This window comes from Piliocolobus tephrosceles, chromosome 6 (genome assembly GCF_002776525.5).
Source record: "Piliocolobus tephrosceles isolate RC106 chromosome 6, ASM277652v3, whole genome shotgun sequence".
Lineage (NCBI taxonomy): Eukaryota > Metazoa > Chordata > Mammalia > Primates > Cercopithecidae > Piliocolobus > Piliocolobus tephrosceles.
The window spans coordinates 147,489,264-147,514,926 of NC_045439.1; the positions used below are offsets into that span (position 1 = coordinate 147,489,264).

A 25,663-nucleotide genomic window follows, 5' to 3' on the forward strand; every position below is an offset into this window, starting at 1 on the left:
TGAACTCCTGACCTCAGGTGATCTGCCTGCCTTGGCCTCCCAAAGTGCTGGGATTACAGGCACGAGCCACTGCGCCTGGCCTTTTTTTGTTTTGGAGGTAAGATCTCAATCTGCCACCCAGGCTGGAGTGCAGTGACGCAATCTTGAACACCTGAGCACAGGTGATCCACCCACCTTAGCCTCCCAAAGTGCTGGGATTACAGGCGTGAGCCACCGTGCAACCTCTGCATTCCGGGCTCAGGTGATCCTCCCATCTTAGCCTCCCGAACAGCTGAGACAATAGGTGTGCACCACCACACCCGTTAAATTTTTTTGTAGACAGGGTTTTGCCACATTGCCCAAGCTGGTCTTAAACTCCTGGACTCAAGCGATCTGCCTGACTCAGCCTCTTAAAGTGCTGGGATAACAGGCATGAGCCACCACACCTGGCCAGTAATAAAATTCTGTAACTGCATGCCAACACAAGACTGATCAATTCAAAAGCACAAAAACTTGGAAGACCATTTACCTTAGCTTTTTTTTTTTTTTTTTTTAGTAGAGACGGGGTTTCAACGTGTTAGCCAGGATGGTCTCGATCTCCTGACCTCGTGATCCTCCCGTCTCGGCCTCCCAAAGTGCTGGGATTACAGGCTTGAGCCACCGCGCCCGGCCTACCTTAGCTTTAATCAATAACGGGCCATGATCCAAAACCCAGTTGATCTTAGCATGTCTAAATCAAACTTACACTTCACTTTATTGAGCAGTTCATTCTTCAGGGGTACTAAAGGGGCTTGTCAATGCCCTCGGAGTGTCCATACCAAATTTCAAGTGTGAGCAAGAAAGAAAAAAACATATTTGCTCCAATAGTATAAACAAGATATTTAAAATGAATAATTGGAGAAAATAGAAAAATAAGTAGTAGAAAGAATTTTGAAAAGAAATCAAAAAGGAAAGAAAAGAGAAGTAAATGAAATGCCATGAAAACTGTCTCATGAGCCACTCAAGGAAATCTCTGCTTTAGGCTACCCATCCCATACCAGATACCTTTGAATTTTTCTACAAAGTTTAAGTGAATGATGCTAAAGGGTAATTTCCACTCTAGAAATCTACTTTGGAGTCATAATTCACCTTTAAATTCTGAGGAAAATCCCTTAGAACATTTTATGTTAAAGTTCTAGGAGAACCGGCCGGGCGCGGTGGCTCAAGCCTGTAATCCCAGCACTTTGGGAGGCCGAGACGGGCGGATCACGAGGTCAGGAGATCGAGACCATCCTGGCTAACCTGGTGAAACCCCGTCTCTACTAAAAAATACAAAAAACTAGCCGGGCGAGGTGGCAGGCGCCTGTAGTCCCAGCTACTTGGGAGGCTGAGGCAGGAGAATGGCGTGAACCCGGGAGGTAGAGCTTGCAGTGAGCGGAGATCTGGCCACCGCACTCCAGCCTGGGCAACAAAGCAAGACTCCGTCTCAAAAAAATAAAAAATAAAAAAAAAATACAGTTCTAGGAGAACCAAATTTTTTCTTTTTTTTTTTGAGACGGAGTTTTGCTCTTGTTGCACAGACTGGAGTGCAATGGCATGATCTCGGCTCACCACAACCTCTGCCTCCCAGGTTCAAGCAATGCTCCTCCCTCAGCCTCCCAAGTAGCTGGGATTTCAGGCACGCACCACCACGCCTGACTAATTTTGTATTTTTTAGTAGAGATGGGGTTTCTCCACATTGGTCAGGCTGGTCTCAAACTCCTGACGTCAGGTGATTCACCCACCTTGGCCTCCCACAGTGCTGGGATTATAGGCATGAGCCACTGCGCCTGGCCCAAATTTTTTCTTATCTTCGAGAATTTTTTTTGAAATTACAAAACAAGTATGTGCTTATATTAAAAATCCAAAACAATCGCATGGTGGCTCACACCTGTAATCCCAGCAGTTTGGGAGGCCAAGGTGAGTGGATCACTTGAGGTCAGGAGTTCGAGACCAGCCTGGCCAACATGGTGAAACCCTGTATCTACTAAAAATACAAAAATTAGCTGGGCGTGGTGGTGCACACCTGTAATCCCAGCTACTCGGGAGGCTGCGGCACAAGAATTGCTTGAAACCAGGAGGCGGAGGGTACAGTGAGTGAGATCGTGCAGTTGCACTCCAGCTTGGGTGACAGAGTAAGACTCTGTCTCACAAAAAAAAAAAAAAAAAGGAGAGTAAAAACTGAAACTTTTTCAGCACTCTCCATCTCCCAGAAATAATTTCCCAGGTTATTTTCTATGCATTTTCATACACTTCTTTTATATAAGTGGTTCTTCCACTTAACTATGTGATTCTCAGAATATTCCTTCCTTTTCTGTAAAATGTAAATAAAACTGACCTTATGGGATTGTTTTAAAAACTAAATAGAATAATTCATGTAAAGTGTTTAGCACAGTACACTCTGAAGACATGATTTCCCCAACCTTGAGGGCATTGACTTTAGTGTATACAGTTATGGAAGGCTTTGTTAATTTGGTAAGGGAAAAATTATGCTACTATTTGGCAGATAAAATCTTTCACATCATGGGAATCCATGGAGGAGCAAAGGACACGTATACAACAAAAGAGGGTGGTGCCTAAAGAAAGATTTGGAACCAGTGGCCAAGAAGACAGAAGCTGCCTCAGCTTCTTGGAAAGGAGGAAATATTAACACTCTGGGGGCTAAGTCCCCAGGAAATAAGATAAATGAAGTTTCCCTTACTCCTAACTCCAGGTAATATTAAGTGCTACTATGACAGGGAATTTTTTTTCCAATTGAATAGACTTCCTTGGCAAAGGAAAGCCACAGATGATTGGGCATAGGTAGGCAGACTGACAACAGGATAGTGGACAAGCTCCCAGGGTAAGCTCAGGGGGATGGATTGCATGCTCTGTTCTCCAGCTTATTTGGCCCTTTCCACCTTGCCCTCCCAGGAGAGGATCACTTGAGGTCAGGAGTTCAAGACCAGCCTGGCCAACATGGTGAAACCCCGTCTCTACTAAAAATACAAAAATTAGCTGGGTGTGGTGGCAGACACCTGTAATCCCAGCTACTTGGGAAGCTGAGGCAGGAGAGTGGCTTGAACTTGGGAGGCGGAGGTTGCAGCAAGCCAAGATCGCACCACTGCACTCCAGCCTGGGCAACAGAGCAAGACTCCTTCTCAAAAAGAAAAAAAAAAGAACTCAACCGAGTTGAGTCCTGAGGATAGAAAAACACTAGGAAGCCTCTTCCTTTTGTTTCAGTTATTCTTGATCTCCAACAGTAAGTTGTGTCCATGGCAGAAGTGGGTATAATCTATCTAGGTTAAAATAATGCCATGTTCTTCAAAATAACTAAAATTGTAATAAAGCTTCAAAAGATTATAGCAGAAGAGTTGGGAATGGGCATAGGCCAGGTTCGAGGATACTCTATGGACTGGCTACTCATGCAGCACATCCTCAAAGCCAGAGAACATTAGGACCCACTTAGATGAGGAAAAAGGGTTCCCCATTACACTACCTGAAGTTGCAGAAAAGATGAAAGTATGTTAGCTTTCTCTTCTATATCCTACTCCCTCCATTTCTCATGGATCTTTCATTTCCAGAATGAGACTTAGTTCCACATCTCTCAATACAGCTAGTTTTCACTTAGGGTTTGTCACCTCAAACCTGTCATCTCTAAACTTGTACTCACGTTTCCAACAAAACTGTCTTCCCCTCCCAAACACTTTTTAGGTTTACTAAGTTATTGTAATACATCGTTGGGCTGAGGTGTATTTTATTTTATTTTGTTGGGGGGGACGAGTCTCGCTCTCTCACCCAGGCTGGAGTGCAGTGGCGTGATCTCAGCTCATAGCAAGCTCCACCTTCTGGGTTCACGCCATTCTCCTGCCTCAGCCTTCCGAGTAGCTGGGACTACAGGTGCCCGCCACTACGCCCAGCTAATTTTTTGTATTTTTAGTAGAGACGGGGTTTCACCATGTCAGCCAGGATGGTCTGGATCTCCTGACCTCATGATCTGCCTGCCTCTGCCTCCCAAAGTGCAGGGTTTACAGGAGTGAGCTACCACGCCCAGCTGGGCTGAGGTATATTTTTTACTGTCAGTCATTAAGTGCTGCCCTTTACAACATATTTTACCTATGTCTCTTTAGTGTCACTATCTTAGTTTAGTCCTGACCAGCTAATGCTTATTCTCCACAAACTCAAGTTTAAACTTCTCAACCTTCTGAAATAGGGTTTTTTTTTTTTTTTTTTTTGAGACAGAGACAAAATCTTGCTCTATTGCGCAGCCTGAAGAGTGGTGGTGGTACAATCTTGGCTCACGGCAACCTTGGCCTCCTGAGCTCAAGAGACCCTCCCGCCTCCACCTCCCAAGTAGCTGGCACTATAGGCACAGGCCACCACATCTGGCTAATTTTTGTATTATTTGTAGAGATGAGGATTTGCCATGTTGCTCAGGCTGGTCTCAAACTCCTGAGCTTAAGTGATCCATCCACCTTGGCCTCCCAAAGTGCTGGGATTACAGGTGTGAGCTACCATGCCCAGTTTGATGTATCTTTTTAAGGATCATCTCCTACTTTTCTACACGAACTCTGAACCAGGTAAATGACCTTGCTTATTTACTGTCTTTTCCTTCTAACTTATGCCTTCCCATCCTCTGTCCATCCCATTCTGTACAGTTAAATGCTTTTAATTTCCTTCCTTCCCAAATTTAGCATTCTTCAGAAGTCTGGTCCAATTATCTTTTCTCTATAAAGTATTCCATGATCACTCGAGGGTGAAATTACTGCTTTCTATTCCTTAAACGGCTAACCCATTTCCTCTATGACGTTCATTTTATATATCAGGCATGTTTTTGGACATCTATTATCTCCACCCATTCAGGCATTTATTGTTCACTGAGTGCTAAGCACTGCCTTAGGCACTAGCAATACAGCAGAAAACATGCAGTGGCATGATCCCAGTCACTGGGGCTTTGACCTCCTAGGCTCAAGAGATTCTCTTTCCTGGCCGGGCGCGGTGGCTCAAGCCTGTGATCCCAGCACTTTGGGAGGCCGAGACGGGTGGATCACAAGGTCAGGAGATCGAGACCATCCTGGCTAACACGGTGAAACCCCGTCTCTACTAAAAAATACAAAAAACTAGCCAGGCGAGGTGGTGAGCGCCTGTAGTCCCAGTTACTCGGGAGGCTGAGGCAGGAGAATGGTGTAAACCTGGGAGGCAGAGCTTGCAGTGAGCTGAGATCTGGCCACCGCACTCCAGCCTGGGCCACAGAGCCAGACTCCGTCTCAAAAAAAAAAAAAAAGAAGTTTTGACTGGTAAAAGTTTGTCATCTTGAATTTTTTTCGTTTTTTTCCTTTTCCTTTTTTTTTTGAGGTAGTCTTGCTTCTTTGACCAGGCTGGAATGCAATGGTGCGATCTCAGCTCACTGCAACCTCCGCCTCCCAGGTTCAAGCGATTCTCCTGCCTCAGCCTCCCAAGTAGCTGGGATTACAGGCACGTGCCAACACGCTCAGCTAATTTTTGTACTTTTAGTAGAGACGGGGTTTCACCATGTTGGTCAGGCTGGTCTTGAACTCCTGATCTCAAGTGATCCGTCCGGCTCGGCCTCCCAAAGTGCTGGGACTACAGACGTGAGCCACCATGCCTGGCCGGTCATCTTGAATTTAAAGTGAAATCAGTCAGCTTTATTATACGATTTTTCTCCAGCGTAATCTGCTATTTGGGTACAGACACTGAGAAGACAGATGAGTTTCATCTAATGTTGGCATCTCTTCAAGTGGGTATGTAAACTGAGGTTATTTGCAAGAGAATTACTTTAATGATGAATCATAAAATCTAGACTAATGAAGAAGATGGAGGGCTGGGCACAGTGGTTCACGGCCATAATCCCAGCACTTTGGGAGGCCGAGGAGGGTGGATCACTTGAGGTCAGGAGTTCAAGAGCAGCCTGGCCAACATGGTGAAACCCCATCTCTACTACAAACACAAAAATTAGCCAGGCATGCTGGTGGGCACCTGTAATCCCAGGTACTCAGGAGGCTGATGAAGGAGAATCACTTGCACTGGAGAGGAGGTTGCAGTGAGCTGAGATCACACCACTGCACTCAAGCCAGGGCGAAAGAGCAAGAATCTGTCTCAAAAACAGGAAAAAAAAGCAGGTAAAGCCAGGAAAGGCCTGGTAGGAAAGTATGTGAAATCAATGTATCTGAAAGGAGATCAATGATTTGGAAGTTTCCATGATATAGAAGAATTTTGCAGTAGGTGTCTATTTTCTAACTATTAACAGCTATAAGATTCTTGAGGACAGAGACAGTGCCTTTTACGGCCATCCTACCAGATGCTTGCAACTAGCAGGAATGAAGTAATGTTTGCTTATTTGATTAGCCATAGCCCCAATAGCTCACCTGGCAGGTGACAGCTAGTGTATGACAGATCTGGGTCTTCCCAGTTCGGAATTCTCCAAACATTTCTGTGATAGATCCAGTCTCAATTCCACCTAAAAGAGCAATAAGAAATACCTCTTAGCATAATACAAACATTTAGAAACTGTAGTCACAGAAATGTTCTTGGAGCTCAAGAGAAAGATATTTACATAAATTAAAAATTCGATTTCCAACAACCGATTTTTCAAAAATGTATTTTGAGGCTAGCCATAGTGGCTCAGGCCTATAATCCCAGCACTTTAGGAAGCTCAGGGTAGGCTGATTGCTTGAGTTCAGGAGTTCGAGACCAGCCTGGGCAACATGGTGAAGGCCTGTCTCTACAAAAAATACAAAAATTAGCCGGGCATGTAGTGCCAGCTGGATGCCTATAGTGCCAGCTGCTCAGGAGCTAAGATGAGAGGATCACTTGAGCCTGGGAGGCAGAAGCTGCAGTGAGCCGAGATCATGCCACTGCACTCCAGCCTAGGTGACACAGTGAGACCCTGTTTCAAAACAAACAAACTAAAAGTATTTTGAAATAATTATAGATTTATAGATAGTTGCAAATAAGGCCAGGTGCAGTGGCTCATGCCTATAATCCCAGCACTTTGGAAGGCCAAGGCAGGCGAATCACCTGAGGTCATGAGCTTGACAGCAGCCTGGCCAACATTGTGAAACTTCATCTCTACTAAAAATACAAAAATCAGCTGGACATGGTGATGGGCACCTGTAATCCCAGCTACTCAGCAGGCTGAAGCAGGAGAATCACTTGAACCTGGGAGGCGGAGGTTGCAGAGAGCCGAGATCACACCACTGCACTCCAGCCTGGGTGACAGAGTGAGACGCCTTCTAAAAAAAAAAAAAAAGGCTGGGCACAATATGGTGAAACACCATCTCTACTAAAAATACAAAAATTAGCCGGGCATGGTGGCCCATGCCTGTAGTCCCAGCTACTCGGGAGGCTGAGGCAGAAGAATCACTTGAACCCAGGGGGTGAAGTGGCAGTGAGCCGAGATCACACTACTGCACTCCAGCGTGGGCGACAGAGCAAGACTGTCTCAAAAAAAAAAAAAAGCTGGGTGCAGTGACTCATGCCTGTAATTCCAGCACTTTGGGAGACTGAGGTGGGTGGATCAGGAGGTCAGGAGTCTGAGACCAGCCTGGCCAAGATGGTGAAACCCCGTCTCTACTAAAAATACAAAACTTAGCCAGGCACAGTGGCAGGGGCCTGTCATCCCAGTGACTCATGAGGCTGAGGCAAGAGAATCGCTTGAACCCGGGAGTCAGGGGTTGCAGTGAGCTGAGATCGTGCCACTGCACTCAGCCTGGGCAACAGAGCAAGACTATGTCTTTAAAAAAAAAAACAAACAAGGCCGGGCGTAGTGGCTCACGCTTGTAATCCCAGCACTTTGGGAGGCTGAGGCGGGAGGATCATGAGGTCAGGAGATTGAGATCATCCTGGTTAACATGGTGAAACCCCGTCTCTACTAAAAATACAAAAAATTAGCTGGGCATGGTGGCGGGCACCTGTAGTCCCAGCTACTTGGGAGGCTGAGGCAGCAGAATGGCATAAACCTGGGAGGCAGAGCTTGTAGTGAGCCTAGATCATGCCACTGCACTCCAGCCTGGGCAACAGTGCAAGACTCTGTCTCAAACAAACAAGCAAAACCATAGGGAGGTTCTATGCACCTAGCCTTCTGCAGTGTTAACATCTTGCACAGTGATAGTACAGCACTGCTATTAGAAAACTGACATTGGGGTCCGGGCACAGTGGCACACACCTGTAATCCCAGCACTTTGGGATGCTGAGGCAGGCAGATCATCTGAGGTCAGGAGTTCGAGACCAACCTAGCCAACATGGTGAAACCTCATCTCTACTAAAAATACAAAAATTAGCTGGGCGTGGTGGCACTCGCCTGTAGTCCCAGCTACTTGGGAGGCTGAGGCAGGAGAATCACTTGAACCCAGGAGGCGGAGGTTGCAGTGAGCTGAGATTATGCCACTGCACTATGGCCTGGGTAACAACAACAAAGCAAGACTCTGTCTCAAAAAAAAGGAAAGAAAACTGACATTGGGCCAGGAGAGGTGGCTCAAGCCTATAATCCCAGCAGTTTCGGAGGCTGAGGCAGAAGAATGGCTTGAGCTCAGGATTTTGAGACCAGCCGGACAACACAGTGAGGCCCTGTCTCAAAAAAAAAAAAAAAAAAAAGGCAGGAAGTAAATGACCATAGTCCTAGCTCTGGGGAGACTGAGGCTAGAAGATCACTTGAGCCCAGGAAGCAGAGGTTGCAGTGAGCTGAGACCACGTCACTGCACTCCAGCCTGGGTGACAGAGTGAGATCCTGTCTCAAAAAATAAATAGTAAGGTCGAAAGCTTTATAGAGTTCCCTGAAGTCCTGAAGATTAGTGTGTAGACAATGAGTAGTATTCAAACATGGATGTTTGGCCGGGCGTGGTGGCTCAAGCCTGTAATCCTAGCGCTTTGGGAGGCCGAGACGGGCGGATCACGAGGTCAGGAGATCGAGACCATCCTGGCGAACACGGTGAAACCCCGTCTCTACTAAAAAAATATTAAAAACTAGCCGGGCGAGGTGGCAGACGCCTGTAATCCCTACTCGGGAGGATGAGGCAGGAGAATGGCGTAAACCCGGGAGGCGGAGCTTGCAGTGAGCTGAGATCCGGCCACTGCACTCCAGCCTGGGCGACAGAGCGAGACTCCGTCTCAAAAAAAAAACACAAAAAACAAAAACAAACAAACAAACAAACAAACAAACAAAAAAATGGATGTTTTAACCAGTCATCAGGTTTTCAACCTTGTGGTAGAGGAGGTTATAATTATAGTTACTTCCTTAAGCAAAAGGAGCTTACTCTCTCAATGCAATATTAAATGGAGACTAAATTATTTAATTTGCAGGTCAGTTTAGTATTTTATAAATAAGGTTCTACCTTGCAGCAATCTTACCTCTTCAATGTAGATACTTCCTTTATCTCTCTTTTTTTTTTGAGACAGAGTTTTGCTCATCACCCAGGCTGGAGCGCAGTGGCGCAATCTTGGCTCACAGCAACCTCCGTCTTCCGGGTTCAAGCAATTCTCCTGCCTCAGCCTCCCAAGTAGCTGGGATCACAGGCATGTGCCACCATGCCCAGCTAATTTTGTACTTTTAATAGGTTTCTCCATCTTGGCCGGGCTGGTCTCGAACTTCTAACCTCAGGTGATCTGCCCCCCCTTGGCCTCCCAAAGTGCTGAGATTACAGGCATGAGCCACTGCACCTGGCCTTCCTTTATCTCTTTATCATTATCTAACAAGTAAATGCTACCCAAACATTTCAATTTTGTTCCATAACCTGGAAGCTTTCCTAACTAGAGTTCACAACACAGAATAAGGGATTACTACACCTTGAAGTAGTTTGTCAAGCTCTTTGGAGCCAGTAGTAATCTGTATGATCTCTGACCGCCTTTGGTGGAATTCAGTTGCAGTGGTGAAACCCATTGGAACTAATTTAGCTGCCTCAGCCTGGGAAAAATAAGAAATGTTAAATCAACAAAATAATATTCCTTACTACAGTGATCTTGAGGGCAAAAAATATATATATAAAGAAAAAAGAAATATTAGTAAAACAAGAATCAGGTGTGCAATGAAACGAGAAAATATCTAATAAAATTACCAGGATGATTTCTCTTTAGAAAGTCATAAAACAGATAATCTCATTCAAAGACTCCATGAAGATCAATTTGTTAATCACCAATTCAAGTTAATATGTTAATACAGTTTTAAAAACTATTATAGATCCATACATATGTGTTTTGCCCAATTTATGACAAAAATGACAATACAGTACACCTTCATTTCCTGCTCCATCAACCGCAGACTGTATCCCTTAACTTCCTACTTTGTAAAAATGAGGACATTTGCCCTTCCATCTTTTCTCTCTCCATGGCTACTTCCCCGCCTCTATCAGCCGTACCTTTTCTTTCATATTGTCTAGCTGAGAACATTCACATTCTATTTGGTAATTGCAGATAAGTATTCTATAATAGCACTATGGGTTGATTATAAAATTGAAAAGTAAATGTATTCACAAATATGCAAAAATAAAGCAACACACTCCTAAATAACCAACAAGTCAAAGAAGAAATGACAAGGGAAATGAGAAAATATATTTTGCAATGAATGAAAATGAAGATAAACCAAAACTTACGGGCTCCAACAAAAGTAGTGCTCAGAGAGAAATTCATAGCTATAAATACCTATATTAGAAAAGAAGGCTGGGTGCGGTGGCTCAGGCCTGTAATCCCAGCGCTTTGGGAGGCTGAGGTGGGAGGACTGCTGGAAGCCAGGAGTTTGAGACCAGCCTGAGCAACAAAGTGGGACCCTGGCTCTAAAAAATGTTTTAAAATTAGCAGGGCATGGCTGGGCACAGTGGCTCACGCCTGTAATCCCAGCACTTTGGGAGGGTGAGGTGGGCAGATCACGAAGTCAGGAGTTCAAGACCAGCCTGCCCAATATGGTGAAACCCCATCTCTACTAAAAATACAAAAATTAGCTGGGCATGGTGGTGTGCACCTGTAGACTCAACAACTCAGGAGGCTGAAACAGGAGAACTGCTTGAACCCAGGTGGCGGAGACTGCAGTGAGCTGAGATCACGCCACTGCACCCCAGCCTGGGCAACAGAGCGAGACTCTGTCAGAAAAAAAAAATGGCCTGGCATGGTGGCTTATGCCTATAATCCCAGCACTTTGGGAGGCCGAGGCAGGCAGATCACGAGGTCAGGAGACCGAGACTATCCTGGATAACATGGTGAAACCCCATCTCTACTAAAAATACAAAAAATTAGCCAGGCATGGTAGCACGCGCCTGTAATCCCAGCCACTTGGGAAGCTGAGGCAGAAGAATCACTTGAACCCAAGAGGCGGAGGTTGCAGTGAGCAGGAATGGTGCCACTGCACTCCAGCCTGGGCACAGAGGGAGACTCTGTCTCAAAAAAAAACAAAACAGACAAAGAAAAACAACAAATTAGCAGACCACTGTGGAGCGTGCCTGTGGTCCTAGTTACCTGGGAGGCTGAGGCAGAAGGTTTGTTTGAACCAGGAGTTGGAGGCTGCAGTGAGCTATAATCGCACCACTGCACTCCAACGAAGTAACAGAACAAGACGAAGTAACAGAACAAGACTCTGTCTCTAAAAATAAACAGATAAATCATAACCTAACCTTCCAAAGAACAGCAAACAAAACAAAGCAAGCAGAAGGATGGAAATAATATAGGTTGGGTAGAAACTATTAGGTAAAGGACAGAATAATAGAGAAAAATCAATGAAACCAAAAGCTGGTTCTTTGAAAACATCAACAAAATTGACAAACTTTTAGCTGCATTGACCAAAAAAAAAAGAGAAAAGACTCAGATTACTAAAATCAAGAATGAAAGAGGGAACATTACTACTGACTTTATGGAAATAAAAAGTAGTATAAGGAAATCCTTTGAGCAACTCTATGTCAACAAGTTAGATAACTTAGATGAAATAAGCAAATTCCTAGAAAGATAAACTACCAAAACTCACTCAAGAAGAAAATCTAGGCCGGGCGCGGTGGCTCACGCCTGTAATCCCAGCACTTTGGGAGGCCGAGTCGGGCGGATCACGAAGTCAGGAGATCGAGACCATAATGGCTAACACGGTGAAACCCTGTCTCTACTAAAAATACAAAAAATTAGCCAGGCATAGTGGCAGGCACCTGTAGGCCCAGCTACTCGGGAGGCTGAGGCAGGAGAATGGCGTGAACCTGGGAGGCGGAGCTTGTAGTGAGCCGAGATCACGCCACTGCACTCCAGCCTGGGCGACAGAGCAAGACTCTGCCTCAAAAAAAAAAAACAAACAAACAAAAAAAAGGACCGGGCGCGGTGGCTCAAGCCTATAATCTCAGCACTTTGGGAGGCCAAGACGGGCGGATCACGAGGTCAGGAGATCGAGACCATCCTGGCTAACACGGTGAAACCCTGTCTCTACTAAAAAATACAAAAACCTAGCTGGGCGAGGTGGCGGGCACCTGTAGTCCCAGCTACTCAGGAGGCTGACTGAGGCAGGAGAATGGCGTAAACCCGGGAGGTAGAGCTTGCAGTGAGCTGAGATCCGGCCACTGCACTCCAGCCTGGGCGACAAAGCCAGACTCTGTCTCAACAACAAAAAAACAAAAACAAAAACAAAATTCTAAATAGACCCATGAAAAGTAAAAAGATTAAATTTTTATAATTTTAAAACTTCTCATGAAGGAAAAAAAAATCAACAAATAGTTGAAAAAAATCAATGAAAGTTTATTTTCTAAACTTTTCTATATATTTAATATTTCATTTAAAAATTTATTGCAGGGCCAGGTGCATTGGCTCACGCCTGTAATCCCAGCACTTTGGGAGACTGAGGTGGGTGGATTACCCAAGGCCAGGATTTTGAGACCAGCCTGGCCAATTCATATACTCACTGTCAATTCAGTGCAACAAACACATACTAGACACTTACTCTGTATGAAACATAGTCCCAGGGACTCTGAAGGACATGGAGAAAAAGAAGAGCAGATTCTTGCCTCCACAGAGCTTATAATTTAATCAGGAAGATACACTATACAAAATAACTATAGTACAAGTAGATGTGATGGGTAATATAAGAAGTACTAACAATAGAGCCATGTAAGCTCAAGGAATATAGACTACTTCCTTTGGTGAAAAACAGAAAGAGAAGGTATTAGCAAAGACGAAACTGGTAGAAATGGCCAGGTTAGTGGCACGTGCCTGTAGTCCCAGCTACTCAGGAGGCTGAGGAGAATTCCTTGAGCCCAAGAGTTTGAAGCTGCAGTGAGCTATAATCATGCCGTTGCACTCCAGCCTGGGCAACAGAGTGAGAGTCTGTCTCTCTCTCTCTCTCTTTTTTTTTAAAAAAAAGGTAGGCACAGTGGCTCGTGCCTGTAATTTCAGCACTTTGGGAGGCTGAGGCAGGTGGATTGCTTGAGGCCAGGAGTTTGAGACCAGCCTGGGCAACATGGTGAAACCCCGTCTCAACTGAAGATACAAAAAGTAACCAAGTATGGTGGTGGGCGCCTGTAATCCCAGCTACTTGGGAGGTTGAGGCAGGAGAATCACTTGAACCTGGGAGGCAGAGGTTGCAGCGAGCCAAGCCAAGATTGCACCACTGTGCTCCAGCCTAGGTGACACAGCGAGACTCTGCCTCAAAAAAAAAAAAAAAAAAAAGGAAAACAAACAATGCAATCATAATCTTTACTGGCCAGAAACTAAGAACATAAAATATTGAAAAGTTAAGACACATATGTCTATACCATTTTGCATCTCAAATCATGTGTTCTAGGTTTGCATTTTTGTGTTCATAGAAGCAGAGAAGTCACTTGATTTCTGAAACCAAGATCTCACAAGGCAAAAAGTAAAGATCCTGTCACCATTTCTTCATTCACAAAAACTGATGCCCAAAAAGTGACAAAAGAAAGACTTTAGAGACCCCTACTGGCTTAGTCAATATGACAATCTTTTAACAAAAGTACTGTTAAGGACTCAGAACTCTTTCTTATTTCCAGTTAAGCAACCACTTCAACAAATATTTATTTATTTGAGTAATCCAATAAATTTATCTAACGCTAACAGTAATTGATACGTGAAAATACAATTTTATAAATAAATATTTGCAGTAGGGCAAGGTGGCTCACACCTGTTATCTCAGAACTTTAGGAGGCTGAGGTGGGCGGATCACAAGGTCAGGAGATCAAGACCATCCTGGCCAACATGGTGAAACCCTGTCTCTACCAAAAATACAAAAATAAGCTGGGCGTGCTGGCACGTACCTGTAGTCCCAGCTACTGGGGAGGCTGAGGCAAGAGAATCACTTGAACCTGGGAGGCGGAGGTTGCAGTGAGCCGAGATTGCACTACTGCACTCCAGCCTGGCAATAGAGCAAGACTCTATCTCAAAAAAAAAAATCTGCTCTATACTATATAAAACTTCAAGGGTAAAGGCAATAAAACTGTGTAACTATATAAATACTGAAGGAATAGGTTCATAAAACAAAATGTAACCATGGGGAAGTATGGATGTTAAAGAACTATATGAAGCTAGAAAAATAAATAGGCCAGGCACAGTAGCTCACACCTCTAATCCCAGCACTCTGGGAGGCTGAGGCAGGTGAATCACCTGAGCTCAGGAGTTCGAGACTACCCCAGCATGGTGGCATGTGCCTGTAGTCCCAGCTACTTGGGAGACTGAGGTGGAAGAATCGCTTGAGCTTAGGAGGCGAAGGCTGCAGTGAGCTGAGATGGCACCACTGCACTCCAGCCTGTGTGACAGAGCAAGAACCTGTCTCCAAAAAAAAAAGAAACAGGTAACAGTCACCCCTGGAAAGGAGAACGAGATGACAGAAGAATGAGAGATGGAAGGAAGAAGTCTTTCACTACATTACCTTTTGTACTATTCCCACTAATGCCTCCCTAGGTCAAGTAAGCAGTACTTACCAGAATTTTATCAGCTTTGGCTTCACTAATTCCCTTAATATTTATTAGCTCCTTCTTTGGTGCATAGGCAACAGCCTCCACAGTATGGAATCCAGCTTCTTCCAATTTCTTCACATCGTTGGCATTTATGCCACACTGCTGCAAATGAAGAAAACCATGGATAAATTTAAGCTTTAGTTCTCTAATCTAACACAGGTGATATGTGTCCTACATACTTCACAGAGGTGCTTGAAGACTTGTAATACAACTGTCCCTTGAAATCCTGGGGTGGGAAGATGGGAAGTTGGTTCCAGGATCCCCAGCAGATAACAAAATCCAAGAATGCTCAAGTCCCTTACATAAAATGGCATATTACCTGCATATAACCTCTGTACATCCTCCTGTATACTTTTTTTTTTGATATGTAGTTGATTGAATTTTTGATATGTAGTTTGTTGAATTTGCTGATGCAGAATCCAGGGATATAGAAAGCCTACTGGATTATATGCAAAAGCTGAAAAATGAGCCCTATATATGAGGTACTTAATAACAAATTAACAACCTTTTCATTATCAAAATCAATAATTTTAAAATAGCACTATGCCATGTATATTAAAAAGAACTCTTATTAGCAATTGGAATTAGAAAGTAACTCCCAACCTTTTTTTTGTGACCCTAAATGATCTCCGAGACTTTGGGCCCTACAAGATCACTTTAAGACAGTGTTGCTCAGTACTTTCCACATCAAGCACATAAAAAATGATATTTTTACACTATGATAGGGTAAACAGATAAGGTTGCTCAGAATGAAAAGAGCACTATCTTGGCCTATCAATACCTTTTTTGTCGAACAATGACCGGAAAGCTCTGCTCTAACAACTGACATTAACAGTGAGGAAAATTACTTTTTGTCAGGGACTTTTATATCTCCTTTTTTTTTTTTTTTTTTTGAGACGGAGTCTCACTCTGTCGCCCAGGCTGGAGTGCAGTGGCCGGATCTCAGCTCACTGCAACCTCCGCCTCCCGGGTTCACGCCATTCTCCTGCCTCAGCCTCCTGAGTAGCTGGGACTACAGGCGCCCGCCACCACGTCCGGCTAGTTTTTTGTATTTTTTAGTAGAGACGGGGTTTCACCGTGTTAGCCAGGATGGTCTCAATCTCCTGACCTCATGATTCGCCCGTCTCGGCCTCCCAAAGTGCTGGGATTACAGGCTTGAGCCACCGCGCCCGGCCTATATCTCTTCTTACACCACCCAAATCCACCTCTTTCTTCCTATATTCAAGTCAGCTTTGGTTTCATTAGCCACCAAAACCATGACTTCTGGGAAAACATGAGTTAGTAGGTGAACGTGAGTGTATTCAGGGGTTGGGAGAATTTAGAAGAGGGAAGAGATTAGTTTGCCAACATAAGCCATGTCTGCTGTTAATGTTTAAGCAATAAGCAATATGCATGTATGAGTATAAGGATGCTCATGGCACCAGAAGTTATGACTCTGAACTTTAAAATGTTTATCACAAATCCATTTAAGTAACTTCTAGAGTCTTTTTTAAATAAGCTTTTTGCACTCCTAGAGTCTTGAAGATTAGTCGGAGATGGGAAATTTGAAAAAAGAGACAGAAGAATCAAGTCTTTCTCTGCTTTCCCCCTACTTATCTCACCCCAATCAGCTGCACTCACAGGGCAGTCTCTATACAATGGGCAGAAATAGTGTAAGGCCTCAGCTCTGGTGCTTAACGTCCTTGTGCAGAATCCTGAATTTGAGCTTATCTCTTATACCATAACACCACCACAGCCTTCTCTCTGCCAATGACAGCTGACAGCACAAAGCTAGGTCAATAAAGAGAAGGTGCTTCCCTGTCTTCCTTGCATAACTGGTCCAGGCCACTATAATTCCCAGAACGGCACTTTCATACTTAGTGCAAACAGCACAGGATGCTTTGGCTGGGCGTGGTGGCTCATGACTGTAATCCTAGCAGTTTGGGACGCTAAGGCAGGTGGATTGCTTGAGGCCAGGAGTTCAAGACCAATCTGGTCAACACAGTAAGACCCATTTCTTAAAAATAAAACAAAAAACAGCACAGGCTGGGCACAGTGGCTCATGCCTGTAATCCCAGCACTTTGGGAGTCCAAGGCGGGTGGATCACCTGAGGTCAGGAGTTTGAGACTTTCCTGACCAACATAGAGAAACCCTGTCTCTACTAAAAAATACAAAAAAACTAGCCGAGTGAGGTGGCAGGCGCCTGTAGTACCAGCTACTCTGGAGGCTGAGGCAGGAGAATGGTGTAAACCCGGGAGGCGGAGCTTGCAGTGAGCCAAGATCCAGTCACTGCACTCCAGCCTGGGCGACAGAGCAAGACTCCGTCTCCAAAAAATATATATATATATAAAATTAGCTGGGCGTTCTAACGCATGCCTGTAATTCCAGCTACTTGGGAGGCTGAGGCAGGAGAATCGCTTGAACCTGGGAGGCAGAGGTTGTGGTGAGCCGAGATTGCTCCTCTGTACTCCAGCCTAGGCAACAAGAGCAAAACCCCCATCTCCAAACAAAGAAAAAAAAGCACAGCACAGACATTCCACCATGGGATCCTAGGCCTCAGTTTCTGACAGTCCAGCTCTCAGAAATAAAAATGGTAAAGTAGGAAGAGAATGGCTGACAAAGGAAGAGGCCCTGCCAGACATATTTAGCAACAATCTGCAGCCTTTCCACAGGATTATTGACAACACTTCTGAAAAGTCTTGGGTCTTGACCTTGGTAGTAAACCTATAGTTTACGTAAAGGTTATAATACCTTCCACTAGGTAGAAAAATCTAGTATATAATTCCAAAATTAGCAACTAAGCACATACCTCTAACCGTGAAATGGGTTGTGGGCCAAAGCTTTCTTCTTCCACTGAAGTATCTGCATTTGCTTCAAGCTGCATCTGCATTGCCATTACTGAAAAATACAAATGCCTATCAGTATAAAAACACTAGAGAAATAAGGTGCATCTCTCTCTCCATCTTCTATCTAGCTAGTTATATCAAAAAGACTTTAGGAAGAGCCAAGGCCATTCTCTTATTGTGTCTCTCTGTTCTCCTGCTTTATATTCCTTCAGAGTAGGGGCCAAGTTTTACTTATTTTTATATACCGCATTATACATTATAAATGTGTTTGCAAACAAATACTGCATGATCTCACTCATATGTAGAATCTAAAAAAGTTGATCTTGGCAGGGTGCAGAGGCTCATGCCTGTAATCCCAGCACTTTAGGAGGCCTAGGTGGGTGGATCACGAGGTCAGGAGATCGAGACCATCCCGGCCAACATGTGAAACCCTGTCTCTACTAAAACTACAAATATTAGCAGGGTGTGGTGGCACACGCCTGTAATCCCAGCTACTCAGGAGGCTGAGGCAGGAGAATGGCTTGAACCTGGAAGGCAGAGATTGCAGTGAGCTGAGATCACGCCACTGTACTCCAGCCTCATGACAGAGCGAGACTGCGTCTCAAAAAAAAAAAAAAAGTTCATCTCATACAAGGAACAAATAGAAGAGTGGTAACCAGAGACTGAGGAGAATGCAGCTGTTGCAGGGGGCGGGAAGGAGAGAGGCTGATCAACAGGCACAAAGTTTCAATTAGATAGGAGGAATAAGTTCTAGAATTCTATTTCATAGTAGGGTGACTACAGTAAACACTAATGTAATGAGTACTTGAAAACAGCCAGAAGAGAGTATTTTGAATGTTCTCACCACAAAGAGAAATGACAAGCGTTTGAACTGAATTGATGGATATGCTGATTACCCTGATTTGATCATTCATTATTCAATGTATATATGTACTGAAATATCAACTTGTATCTCATAAATATGTGCAATCATCTGTCAAAAACAAAGTAAAACTTATTATTTTCACAACCTTGGGATATAAAAAGATTTCTCGAAACTGGATACATAATGCACTAGCCAAAAAGGAAAAGACTGAAAACTGAACTACATTTAAATTCAGCACTTCGGTCAGGCACCGTGGCTCAGGCCTGTAATCCCAGCACTTTAGGAGGCTGAGACGGGCAGATCACCTGAGTTCAGGAGTTCAAGACCAGCCTGACCAACATGGAGAAACCCTGTCTCTACTAAAGAAAAATACAAAATTAGCCGGGCGTGGTGGCACATGCCTGTAATCCCAGCTACTCAGGAGGCTGAGGCAGGAGAATCGCTTGAACCCGGGAGGTGCAGGTTGCAGTGAGCCAAGATCGTGCCATTGCACTCCAGCTTGGGCAACAAGAGTGACTCTCTGTCTCAAAAGGAAAAATAAATAAATAAATAAAATAAAAAATAAAAAAAATAAATTCAGCACTTCTATTTATCAAAGGACACCACTAAGAGAATGACAAGTCAAACCACAGTAGAGGAGAAAATATTTAGCACAAACATAACTGAGGGCTGATAACCAGAATATGAAGAACTTCGGCCAGGCGCGGTGGCTCAAGCCTGTAATCCCAGCACTTTGGGAGGCCAAGACGGGCGGATCACGAGGTCAGGAGATCGAGATCATCCTGGCCAACACAGTGAAACCCTGTCTCTACTAAAAAATACAAAAAACTAGCTGGGCGTGGTGGCGGGCGCCTGCAGTCCCAGCTACTCGGGAGGCTGAGGCAGGAGAATGGCGTGAACCCGGGAGGCGGAGCTTGCAGTGAGCTGAGATCCGGCCACTGCACTCCACCCTGCGCAACAGAGTGAGACTCCGTCAAAAAAAAAAAAAAAAAAAAAGAACTTCACATCAGTAAGAAAAAGTAGAAAAATAGACAAGAGATTTGAACAAGTACATCATAGAAGATATCCAAATGGGAAAAACATATTAACAAATGCGCAACCTCATTAGTAATCAGGAAAATTAAAATCACATTGAGACATTACTGTGTAACCAGCAGAATAACGACGGAGTCTTGCTCTGTCGCCCCGGCTGGAGTGCAGTGGCGCCATCTCCGCTCACTGCAAGCTCTGCCTCCCGGCTCATTGCATCTCGGTTCACTGCAATTCTCCTTCCTCAGCCTCCCCAGTAGCTGGGACTACAGGCGCCCGCCACCACGCCCGGCTAATTTTTTTTGTATTTTTAGTAGAGACGGGGTTTCACCATGTTAGCCAGGATGGTCTCGCTCTCCTGACCTCGTGATCCGCCCGTCTCGGCCTCCCAAAGTGCCGGGATTACAGGCGTAAGCCACCGCGCCCGGCCAGAATAGTTAATATAAAAGGCTGAAAATTGTGTTGTCAAGCATGTGAAACAACGAAACACTCAACACTCCTGACTTTTTTAATATAAAATTCAAAAACAAGCAACATTAGTTAATCGCATTAGAAACCAGTATACCAGTTACCACTGTAAAAAGGGAAAAATATTAAATACTACACAAGGAAGGCTTCTGGGGACCATTCTATTAAGTGGTGATTACGTAGGTGTACATTCATTTTGTCTTGCTCTACCGCCCAGGTTGGAGTGCAGTGGCCTGATCACGGCTCACTGTAGCTTATACCTCCCAGGCTAGATCCTCCCTTCTCAGCCTCCTGAATAGGTGGGCCTACAGGTGCACGCCACCAAGCCTGGCTAACTTTTTCTATTTGTAGAGATGCTGGTCTCACTATCTTGACCAGGCTGTTCTCGAACTCTTGGGCTCAATCGTCCTCCCGCCTCCACCTCCTAAAGTGCTGGGACTACAGACTTGAGACACTACACCCGGCCAGTATATTTTGTAATAATTCACGGAGTTGTATACAGTTGTGAATGTGCATTTTTCTACATGTATATTACATACCACTTTAGAAGCTTAAAACAAAACAAAACAAAACAAAACAGGGGCCAGGCGCGGTGGCTCACGCCTGTAATCCCAGCACTTTGGGAGGCGGAGGCGGGTGGATAACCTGAGGTCAGGAGTTCGAGACCAGCCTGACCAGCATGGTGAAACCCTGTCCCTACTAAAAATCCAAAAATCAGCCGGTCGTGGTGGCGGGAGCCTGTAATCCCAGCTCCTCGGGAGGCTGAGGTAGGAGAATCGCTTGAATCCGGGAGGCGGAGGTTGCAGCGAGCCGAGATCGCGCCACTACACTCCAGCCTGGGCTAAAGAGCGAGACTTCATCTCAAAAAAAAAAAAAGGTTTAAGAAAACCAAGCCTCACTTAAGATCATTCTCTAGGCATCATGCGAATGGTTTTCCGCATTAGATGACGAAAATACTGTTTTGGCAATTGCAGCTTGGTACTTTCTAAGCACGGTGTGACGGAAAGAGACCAGGAATCCGGAAGCCCTGGCTGGGATATTAAACAGCTGTGGCTACACCGCTCTGATCTCGGACTCCTCGCTCAAACTCATAAAACGGGTGTTGGCTATGAAGGCTCTAATGTTTCTCCCCTAGTTCTAAAGACTGGGGTCCACCTGTGTTTTCGCCCCAGCAACTGAGGGTCGGTCGGACGCGGACACGCCCTGCCACGTCCGGGTTTCACACGACGCGCGGAGGCCCCACCTGTCGCTGAGCATTGGACCGGCCAGGACCCAGGTGGGCGACAACGAGCCGCGGTTATAGAGGGCCCGGCCTGCGCCTCACACACTCACCTTGGCCCTCAGCGCTGCTCTTTCCAGCTGGCCGCGCCCTCCGACTTCACCCCGCGGGGGTGACACGCGCCTGACCCGCGCGGACCCCAATGCCCCTGGCTTACGCCCCACTTCAAGTCTACTCGCTTGCCCCAGCCTTCTGCGCACAACCCAGACGAGTTTCAGCTCCCAGCTGCACGCCTGGGCAAGCGCCGCGCTCTCCTTAAGGCTCGGTCTCTGGTCTCTGGTCGCTGGGCGCGCTCCGCCGGCGGCTTTCAGAATTCGCGCCAAACCCTCTCGCCCAGGGTCACGCCCGCGTCGGCGTAACGTATCCCCGCCTCCCGGATCTGCCTTCTTGCCCCTTCCGCTCTGCGCTCTAGCCCAAGACTGGAGCTCGAGAGCTTGATCCTGCGCGAGGTTACGGACTGCCCTCTTCCCTTTTTGCGTAAGGACTAATTTAGACTTTACGCCGGGCGCGGTGGCTCACGCGCGTAGTCCCAGCTAACTCGGGAGGCCGAGGCGAGAGGATCGTCTGAGCCTAGGAGTTCGAGGCCAACCACGTCAACGCCCCTACTCTTACCCTAGTCCCTCGCGGGTGGGGTGAGGGGTTTCGGGGGACGGTGGGGGAAGACATCCGAGTTGCCGTCGTCTGTTTACCAGATCGAAGACTACAACTCCCAAGAGGTAATGCGTCGGCCCGGGACTGCATCTCCCGGCATGCGCCGCCGGCGGGCCCGCGAGTTCCCACCGTCATCCCAGCTGGACTATTACCTGGAGCCTTAGCACTGTTGTGGTTTGTTTCGGCAGTATCTGAACGTCAGCTTTTGGCGCTGGTCGCTCTGAGCTTCCGACTCACATTCCTGGAATCAGGTGCTTTCCAGGCCTCATGGAGGTGGAGGAGCTGAAGAAGCTCGAGAAGATGGATAGAAGTGGGCAATGGAGCTATCGGAGGGGAGAGGGAAATGGCTGGAATATTCGTCAATCTGTGGTGCTTTATTGGAGATTTGCAGGACTTCAGAGGAAGGGGGCATTGAATTTCATAACCTAAACCGTCTCGTGGTTTACCAGAAAGTGTTGACCCGTGATTCCGGTTTTAAAGGCTGAGTAGGGCCGAGAATCGCTTGAACCCGGGAGGAGGAGGTTGCAGCGAACCGAGATCTCGCCACTGTACTCCAGCGTGGGCGACAGAACGAGAGTATCTCAAAACAACAACACAAGCTAGCTGAGTAGGATTTCTTGGGCAAAATGGAAGACACTATAAGCAGATAGGGTAGTATGGGCATGGAAACGAACTACATGATTAAAGATTAGTATTATCTAGCGAGGGAGGAAAAGTGCCCGAACAAGTGCCGAAACTGGAAAGTTACATTTAGTTCAGGATATGAAGAGGCTTAAGATCATATAAGGCCTGCACAGTGGCTCACACCTGTAATCCGAGCACTTTGGGAAGCCAAGGCGGGGGAGGATCGCTTGAGCTCAGGAGTTGGAGGCCAGCCTGGGCAACATAGTGGGACCCCATATCTCCAAAAAGAATAAGCTGGGCATGGTGGCTTGTGCCTGTGGTCTCAGCTATCCCGGAAGCCGAGGTGGGAGGATTGCTTGAGCTCAGGACGTCAAGGCTGCAGTGAGCTATGATGGGACACTGCACTCCAACCTGGGTTACAGAGTGAGACCTTGTCCCAAAAAGCAAGCAACAACAACAAAACATGTAAGGAGAGGCCAGGCGCGGTGGTCAAGCTTGTAATCCCAGCACTTTGGGAAGCCAAGGTGGGTGGATCACGTGGTCAGTTCAAGACCAGCCTGGCCAAGATGGCAAAACCCCATTTCTACTAAAACTACAGAAAGTAGCTGGGCGTGGTGACGCATGCCAGTAATCCCAGCTACTTGGAAGGCTGAGGCAGAGAATTGCTTGAACCTGGGAGGTGGAGGTTGCAGTGAGCCGAGATCACCCCACTGCACTCCAGCCTGGGCAACAGAGCAAGACTCCGTCTCAAAAAATACATATATAAGGAGCTTTGGTCTCTAGGTACTGAATAAATCACTGAAAGTTTTTAAGAAGACAAGTCATTTGGTTAGATCTATTTCCCCTCCACTATTTACTGATTTGTTATTATGATGATGATGATTTTTTTTTAGATGGAGTCTCACTCTATTGCCCAGGCTGGAGTGCAGGGATGCGATTCTCAGCTCACTGCAACCCCCACCTCCCAGATTCAAGCGAGTCTCCATGCCCCAGCCTCGCAAGTAACTGGGATTACAGGCACTCGCCACCACGCCCAGCTAATTTTTTGTATTTCTAGTAGAGACGGGGTTTCACCATGTTGGCCGGGCTGGTCTCAAACTCCTGACCTCAGGTGATCCTCCTGCCTTGGCCTCCCAAAGTGCTGGAATTACAGGTGTGAACCATCATGCCTGGCTTTTTTTTATTTTTGAGACAGCGTCTTGCTCTGTTCAAGTTGGCCTTGAACTCCTGGCCTCAAGTGATCCTGCCACCTTGGCCTCCCAAAGTGTTGGAATTACAGGTGTGAGCCATTGCAACGGCCTTATTACTACTTTATATATGTGGAGTGCTTTAAAGTTGACAAAGTTTTTATTTAATCCTCACACTATTACCTTGTGGCATTGAAGAATAGATTTCAGGAGAGTGAAAGTGAAGACAGCAAAAAAGGAAGTTCTTGCAATATTTCAGGCAAGAGATGAAGATTTAAATTAGATTCCAGTTCTACCTTTTTGGCACCAGGGACCTGTTTTATCAAAGACAGTTTTCTACAGGGCTCGGGGGGTGGGCATGAGGCAGAGAATGGTTTTGGAATGAAACTGTTGTACCTCAAGATCATCAGTTAGATTCCCATAAGGAGTGTGCAGTCTAGATTCCTCACAGGTGCAGTTCAAAATAGGGTTTGAGTTCCTGTGAGAATCTAATGCTCTCCCTGATCTGACAGGAGGCAGAGCTCAGGCAGTAATGCTTGCTTGCCAGCTGCTCACCTCCTGCTGTGCAGCCCAGTTCCTAACAGGCCACAGGTCTATGATGGGGCATTGGGGTCCCCTGAATTAGAGGAATGACAGAGAGAACAGACTCAGGCAGCTTTCTGGATGTAGAAACAACCTAACTTGGTGATTATAGATAGTACCTGTGATAATAGTGAACTTTCTTCCTTATCAAAGTTACACACCATTGCCTCCGGTTCTTCCCACACCTTTAGAGCATCTGCAAACCTACAGCCCTCCTCCTAGCTTACTGTAGTCACATGACTTTTACCTTTCTGACCACTGGTTGTATCAGCAGTGTTCATCTGACCCCAAATCAGTCAATCATTTTCCTGCTCCTGGAAAATTGGACTTGGGTTTTATATTCAAATCTGACCTCAGGAATTTATGGAGCAAAGTACACAGATAGATATATCAAATCAGAGAATGCTCACATCTGCAGAAAGATTAAGAAATTGATGTCAGGCGCGATGGCTCAAGCCTGTAATCCCAGCTCTCTGAGAGACCAAGGTGGGTGGATCACCTGAGGTCAGGAGGAGTTCGAGACCAGCCTGGCCAACATGGTGAAACCCCATCTCTACTAAAAATACAAAAATTAGCTGGGTGTGGTGGCACATGCCTGTAAACCCAGCTACTCAGGAGGCCGAGGCAGGAGAATTGCTTGAACCCAGGAGGCAGGGGTTGCAGTGAGCTGAGATCATGCCACTACACTCCAGCCTGGACAACAGAGCAAGACTCTGTCTCAAAAAGAAAAAAAGAAAGAAAGAAATTGAGATACTAAGGAGAGAGTCAAAGATAAATGCACCATTTGAATTCTGACTCCTTTCCAGATTGCCTTTCCAGTTTCTCAGAAGCCTAGCAATACTTACTCCTCCTGCTCTTGGGTTCTTTTTGACTTTAAAAAAAAAAAAAACATTGAACTCTTAAGGATTAATGCTCTTGAGTTATGAGATATCCCTACATTCCAATAAGTCTCCCTTCCCTTTTTATTGATTAAAATGGTTTGAGTAGTTTCTGTTCCTTTCCTCCAAAACAACCCACTGAGAACTTGGAAATAAGGCAAACTAGATTTCCCTCTAATAGCTAAATTGGCAATCTATGAGAATATTTATAAATAACGTTAATTGAAAACTTTTGGAGTGTGGTGGCTCACACTTGCAATCCTACTGCATTGAGAGTCTGAGGTGAGAGGACTATTTGAGGCCAGGAGTTACAGACTAGTCTGGGCAACATAGTGAGACCCCTAACTCTACAAAAAAAA

The 25,663-nt window shown here is 45.7% G+C and overlaps 1 protein-coding gene across 1 annotated transcript in view; it reads right to left on the reverse strand.

The window, feature by feature from the left end:
* The window catches only part of RAD51 (RAD51 recombinase), a 34,070-nt gene extending 12,331 nt beyond the window's left edge, over positions 1–21,739 (reverse strand). The window contains 3 exon segments of the mRNA XM_026456351.2: positions 14,876–15,017; positions 17,705–17,793; positions 21,436–21,739. Coding sequence (XP_026312136.1) covers positions 14,876–15,017; positions 17,705–17,791 — 229 coding nt within the window. The 5' untranslated portion in view covers positions 17,792–17,793; positions 21,436–21,739.
* Positions 21,740–25,663: the final 3,924 nt, after the last annotated feature.